Source organism: Lagopus muta, chromosome 24, assembly GCF_023343835.1.
Source record: "Lagopus muta isolate bLagMut1 chromosome 24, bLagMut1 primary, whole genome shotgun sequence".
NCBI classification, from domain to species: Eukaryota; Metazoa; Chordata; class Aves; order Galliformes; family Phasianidae; genus Lagopus; species Lagopus muta.
In genome coordinates, this window is record NC_064456.1 from 3,906,592 (window position 1) to 3,913,615 (window position 7,024).

Consider the following 7,024-nt stretch of genomic DNA (forward strand, 5'->3'; position numbering starts at 1 on the left):
TATTGAAAGTCTATTTTTCAGTTCCTTACACAGAAAACAGATTGGACTTGGGATCCCAGAGGTCTGCCATCATGTTTTAGGAGCAATGTACCTAAAGCACATTTACTGAGTGGTTCAGTACTCCTTGTGCAGGAGAACCAACAGGGCACTACTTCAGAAGAGTGAGATTCACAACTTGAAAACCCAACAGAGGGCAGTGGGCACAGAAATACCTCGATAGCTGATTTCACTCATGGAACACCAAGTGAAGTGTGTGCTGAGCTCTCTGTAAGCCAGCTGTGTGATCTTGCTCCAGACCACTGCCATAAAAGAGACAACCAAAGAATTCACAGAGTTTATTCTTTAAAAAAGTTATTTAGGAAGCAAAATAATTTACTTCAATTCAAACCAACAGAGATGCATTTCTGAAAGCAGATAATTATACCAAGTTACAACAAGTTAGCCCTTGGATAAAAAAAAAAAGTCCAGATTTCAACAGTTTCCAGCTATCCTGGAGGCTGTCTAGGATTTAGGCTTGTGGAGTAATGAAGGACACAGAATTAGAATGTGATTCAAACCTTCATTAACCTCCCTCCCCCCACAGGTCCAAAGTTGCTTGAAATCCAGTTCTTTCTAAATCACTGAAGTGCACTCACAAGACACGTCTACGTAAGCATTACCATCACTATTCAAGTCTTTCTGATGACACTAAGAACAAAAGCTGAGCAATGTTTGTGGTTGTTTTTTGTTTTTAATCAGACCATGGAGCTGAGGCTCACATTAACAAAGCCACAATGCTACACTCCAACAGCTGCTCCCAGTCAGCAGTAACAAATGTTTAGTTCAGTTATTTGCACTGGTAGTTTTTGAACAAGGTTGCTTAGGGTCTGTTCTCCTTAGGATAGCGAGGTTAGATGGGCACGGACACAGTGTGGTGCTGCTAAATCTACATGAGAACATTTGGACTAAATCTACAAAATCACCACTATGAGGAGCTGCCTTGTGCAAAACCATCTGTGCTTATCTTCTAAACAAATGTTCCAAAGCTTCTTGGGGTTTGGTCCTCCTGCAGTGCAGTTCCCACCAAAGCCAGGGCAGTTTGGCTGACCGTCCACATTCTGCTTGCTTTAAAGGAACAGCTGCATTTTCTATCCGCCAACCACTCCAGTTAAGTCCTGGTTACAGAAGCGCATCACGCTCTGCTCCTTCCTGCCACACACACATCCAACTCAACGCCACCAACAGACATTAACCGAGCAAGCTGTAGAACGAGTGGCATCTTAAACTACAGGAAGCTCTAAGAGATCAGAGCACCTTGACTGAAAGGGAACATCTGGTGCAACTACTGAAGGCGGAGCTGTGCTCAAGCGTGGGATGGCCAGGTTTCCTTCTCACCTGGCTGCACCCTGTCATGGACTGCAGCTCACCAAGAGCACACACAGATCCAGGACACAAAACCTTTTCCACGGTCACCAAAACCTCTCTGCTGGAGCAGCAAATCTGCTCATGTGCTCCTCAAACACATCTTCCTTCATCCAAAGAGGTGCCACTGCATTACCAGAGAACTCCAGAAAGCGCTTCAGATATTCTGTTTAAAAATACTGCCTATATAAAGCCAAACCCATGAAGAGATGGCTCCTAAGATAGGACTTTTGCCTGTATGCATTATGCGGTGCATTCTGCTTTAGGTACTGACAGCAACCTTGACTGACTCAAACTACCCACATACAGGCATGTCTGTATGCGTGTATGCAACTAGAAACCAGGTACAACCGTTCACTTCATGCTCATGATGGGCACAAAATCTGATTTTGCAGATCTGGTTCCAAAAATGAAACGCACACCAACCAACCCTCACCAGGGCTCCTTCCTTTTTAAAGCTTTATCCAACCCAAGAGAAATGGAACACATCAAAGAGAGAGCAGACACGATTGCCAGCTCCTGTATTATTCTGATGATTCACAACTTTTTGAGTTATGGCTAGTATGTTTTCAGAAAGCAGAGCGTGCCACACAAAGTAGAAAGTTATGACAAATCTCCCTACAAAATGTATTTTTAATTGGCAAATTTGGCCACTGTTCAAACACCAACTGTGGGATTTCCCACAGCCATAGGCAGCAGCACCCTGAGCTGCTCCTGTCTGCCAGGGAAGCAGCTCCACATTTCCCCAAATCATCCAGAAGCCTAACAGACCCACCACGAACTCACCATTCAAACACAATGCAAACTCCACACTGACAGCTTCCCAAAACACTGAATGTATGTGACCAGATGTGACTCCCAGCAGCTGCTTCTTTCTGTAATTCCATTAAGTGGACAACAGTACATCACAGCTCAAGGAGCAAAGTCAGCTCCTGCTGACACACCTCAAAGAATGCTGTCACGAGGAACCCTTCCTGCACCAAGTTAAGACAGACAAAAAGAACACAGTAAGAAAAACCCACAGACTGCTTGCTGACCACACACAGCTCACAGTGATTGTGATTCTGTCCCATTTAACCTGCAGGCAAGAGACTGCCTTCAAATTAACTCGAGTCACAGGTGCTGCTATCCCATAATGCTTCCCACCACTCAGTAGGTCACTGGAAAACCATGTTTTATGTAAAAATATTGTGTTAAATTCTTCTCATTTCCATCATTCAAGGATAAAATGAATTCTAAAACACTTATCTGGAGCATCACAGATAAAGTTACACAGATCGATCCTCTGCATCCCAAGAAGAAAATCAGGAGCACAATTAGTGGAGAAAAGAGCATTAAAAGCAACAGTTTATTTTCTCAATATTTCCTTATTTCTGATTTCAGTTTTGAAAATATAGGAACCTGACTGCAACAAACTGAAATTACGCCTCTTGCTGTGTCTACAGCTCGCACTGCTCCGGCAGATTGAACGCTCCCTCTGTTGGCTGAAGGCTCATTATTCTCTCACCAAACTAACAGGGAATTCAGCTTTGCTATACGACGCTGTCTGACACCACAGAACAGAACCCAGCATCACTGGCACAAGAACTGAGAAGGCCAAGGTACACCAAGGAACCCAGTAGGTTCTGGTCTCACCTGCACGTCCCAACCATATGGGGGGCAGTGCTGTGTTCTAGGAAGAAGTCACACAGCTCACACAGCACTTCAGTCCTACTTTGAGGCTGTTACAACAAACCCAGAACTGCTATCAGTGTATCATTCATCTCCAGAGCAGACATCACTGAACTCCCTTCCTCATTTTGCAAGGATGCTGCAATTAGAAGTCAGCTCAGTGCCTCTTCCACTCAGCCTGGACACCTGAAGTCTGTGACAACCATTGACCCAATTATAGTCAACCTCAACTCCCAGGCTCCTCCCCTGATAAGGAAGGAGGCTCTGCAGAAAATAACTCAGAATAACTTGCAAGTTACAGACAGAGTTGAAGAACAGCTGCCCAAAGTAACCTCCAGTTTCTAAATTCATTATTGGTCCGTAAGAAATTGTCTATAAATATTGGCAGTTATGTTAAAATGAACAGGTCACTAATTTGGTCCAACCTGAAAGAGATCCAAATGCTGTAGAAAACCAAAACAGAACATACACAGTTCCACACACAAAGAGGTGGATGGAAGCATTCTGATGGATCAAGAACTGATGTAGTTTACACTTCTCTCCCTAATTCAAGAGTCTCACAAACACCTGATCGATCTTCCAGACTACAAATTCCCATTTTAGCATCTTACCATGAAAAGAGATCACCCGCACAAAACTTGCCTGCTCAAGACAATGAGCACCCAAGAAATTCATCCTTGGGGTTTTCCTCAGCCCAAGGGAACAGCTCTCAACCTCCAACCTTGCGAGCAAACAGGCACTTAAGTTAGCGAAGATATCTCCTTTTTATTACAGAAAAATAAAGGATCAGTTAATCAGTTAAGTGATACTCCTGGCACAACGCAGATGTTGCAGATACACTGGGTGCACAGACAGCAGACATCAATCCGACTGGTGACAGAAACCTTTGTAATGGCAAAATTACTTCTGCCACTCCTCTGACAACACCGCAAATCTGAATCCAATGCAAAGGGGTCAAACGCCACTTCTAGCTTTTACTCTGGAGGTAAAGTGTGATCTTTTTCACAGCATTTAGTCTCTGTAATTCACTTTTCTTGTGACTGGTTTTCTTCTTGAACAAACCCAGACAGCACAGCTAGAAAAGAATCCCAGTACACCAAGAGATATGACTGCTCTGTGAGCTGAGCAAGGAGGTAGATACCAGAGATGTTTTCTTCAGATGGAGCACAGAAAAGGATCCTGTGCTAATTAATTGGTACCAAGAGTCTGGTCGCTGGCACCAAAATACTGCAGGGCATCAGCATGAGACACAATACAGTAGCATTGAGACTTGTCCAGCAGCTACATCTGAACCTGGCATCTGGAACAGAAAGATATCTGTAATTAGCTTCTTCGCTAATTTGCTGTAGGTATGCAGTGCACAGCACAGGTCATGGACTGGTCTCCTCTTTGTACACTGATGAGTGACATCACTGTAAGCACTCTCGCCCACCTGGAGCTCATAAGTTTCATGACCCACATTATTTTATTTGGTTAATCACCACGTAGTCCATGTTCCCCAGGTAAACAGCTCAAGATAAGCTGTCAGAAAGGTCATCACTTCCCAGCAAATTCTGACTGCAGCACTGTGCACACTCCCCTTTCTGGCTCAGGTGTTTCTTGTGCACAAGACAGAAATTATACCATCTTTAAATAGTTAAAAAGGAAAAGAAAAAAGCATCGATTCCCAAAGGAAGGAGACACCAAGTAGATTGATACAGAAGAATCCCACTCTTACCAGTTCAGTCAAAATCCAGGCTACAGCCAAAAGGTGGCTGTCAAAAGAATTTCTTAACAGTTTTTCCTCAAGCTTTGCCATCTACTCACCAAAGGAAAAAAACAACAACTGCAGAAGTAATTAATTATTGGCTCCAGACCTCTGGGAATCAATGGGTTGTAAGAAAATTAACCTACAGCAGCTCATATTTCAGAGCTGCGCTCATCAACAGTTGAAAGACACACAGAACAGAAGACTTGAGGAAGAAAGTACAGCTCACCTTATCACATCACAATGCAAGACAACCCCATACAGCCTTGATTCCCATCTTCATTGCTGTTGAGCTTTTTCATCCGGTACTGCCGAATCTCTCTCACCAGTGTGTAAAATGCATCTTCCACACCCTGAATGCAAATGATTCACATGAAGCATTCATCCCCAATCTCACAAGATCACGTGGATCCCGTGGCAAATATATATATATATATTTATATTAAATCAAAAGCTGAAAATCTCAAATTGATTTAGGAGTGTTTATTACTACAGCTAACGATAAAAGAACACAGGAAAGAGATAAACCATTCTTCATTTATTGTACTACCAAAGAACAGAGACATCTTACCTGTCTCGTTTTAGCTGATGTCTCTATGAAGGGAATGCCATAACTTTTTGCTAATTCTTGAGCCTGTTTTGTGTCTACTGTCCTCGTGGGCAAATCACACTTATTCCCAACCAGCACCATCGGCACATCGTCTGAATCTTTCACTCTCTTGATTTGCTCTCTTAGAAATTTAAAATAAAGAAACATGAATTATTACCTGCAAATAACAGCTGTTTTATTTCAAAGAATAAAAATTTATATATATCGAAGCTGGACAGGACAGCAGGGGCTCTGATCTACAGTTGTACTTCTAATAACTCGGTACAGCCTTATCTTGTATACCACACACAACTCTGCTCTGTGCGTTTTGGCCCTCTCACCATATTCCCACACATTCTGTATGTCAGTTATTAACCCAGACAGCTGCCCCTCTTTCCCCTGACAAATAACACACAGGTGCAGAACAGCTTGAAAAACCTTTTGGAACAAAACAGATTTAATGTTTTCCTCTTATTTAGCCTTTGCTTTGGCTAACAAAAATACACGATGCCTTTTCCAGTCTTTTCTCCTCAGAGCAAAGACTCAGCCCGTACCTGTAAAGGTTAATATCAGCAAATGATTTACTGTTGTTAATGGCAAACACACACAGGAATCCTTCCCCAGTTCTCATGTACTGATCTCGCATAGCACTGTATTCTTCCTGTCCTGCAGTGTCCAGAATATCTAACAAGCACGTCTCTCCATCAATGACAACCTGCTTTCTGTACGAATCCTGCAGAAAACACAAACAAATTAAAGGCGATTCAGACAAGCTGCTGCTCCTTCCCACGCCTGACTGCGTTTGGGGGGCTGTAATTCAGAGAACTTTTCTGTTCCCACGCCTCACACAATGAGGAATCCCCAAACCCATAACCATCAGACGCACACGGCGCCTGAGCCGTTACCCGAACCCTCCCCAAACTTTCTTTTCTCGCAGCGCAGATCCCTGCGGTGACGCCGCTCCGGCATCAGCCCCGGGCTCACCTCGATGGTGGGGTCGTACTCGTCCACGAAGTGGTTCTGGATGAGCTGGATGGTCAACGCGCTCTTCCCGACGCCGCCAGCTCCCACCACCACCAGCTTGTATTCCGTCATCGCCCTCCCAGCGGCCCAACGCGGAGCGCGGAGCCGCCCGCCCCGGCCGGCCCCAGCCCCGCCACCCCGACTGACCGCTCCCGCACCGCGAACGCGGAACACCCTTCTGTAAAGCTTCCGGCTTCCGGTCCCGGCGCGTCGTCATCACTCAGCGCCGGAAGTACATCCGCTGCGCCCGGGCACGTGACCGCAGCAGCTGCCAGCTGACCGATGGAGGGTGGGGGGGCGGCGCCCAACAAGAGACACGGGCGAGGAGAGAGGAGTTGTTCAAAATCAGTAAAACTTTATTCTATTTCCATTCTTTGCCATTAACAGAAAAAATTGGAGAAAGCAATGTTTGTTTTACAAAGATAATGCATCTCCCAGAGAAGAAAACCCTAAATTGAGAATAGAGGTAACATGAAAACAAAACAAAAAAAAAAACCACAGTACTGCCCTCTATTCAAAGAAAGGAACTCCTGATCTTTTTTGGTAAAGTAATACTTAGACCAATCATTCAGTTTTCTTGCTTGATAAAGTGT

General features: G+C 44.4%; 1 protein-coding gene across 1 annotated transcript; it reads right to left on the minus strand.

The window, feature by feature from the left end:
* Positions 1 to 314: 314 nt before the first annotated feature.
* Positions 315 to 6,642, minus strand: NRAS (NRAS proto-oncogene, GTPase). The gene is made up of 5 exons (XM_048925826.1): positions 6,393 to 6,642; positions 5,963 to 6,141; positions 5,391 to 5,550; positions 5,049 to 5,172; positions 315 to 4,372 (listed from the first exon to the last, which is right to left on the minus strand). The coding sequence occupies exons 1-4, from the start codon at positions 6,501 to 6,503 to the stop codon at positions 5,053 to 5,055; spliced, it is 570 nt and encodes a 189-aa protein (XP_048781783.1). The 5' UTR covers positions 6,504 to 6,642; the 3' UTR covers positions 315 to 4,372; positions 5,049 to 5,052.
* Between the last annotated feature and the right edge of the window lie 382 nt (positions 6,643 to 7,024).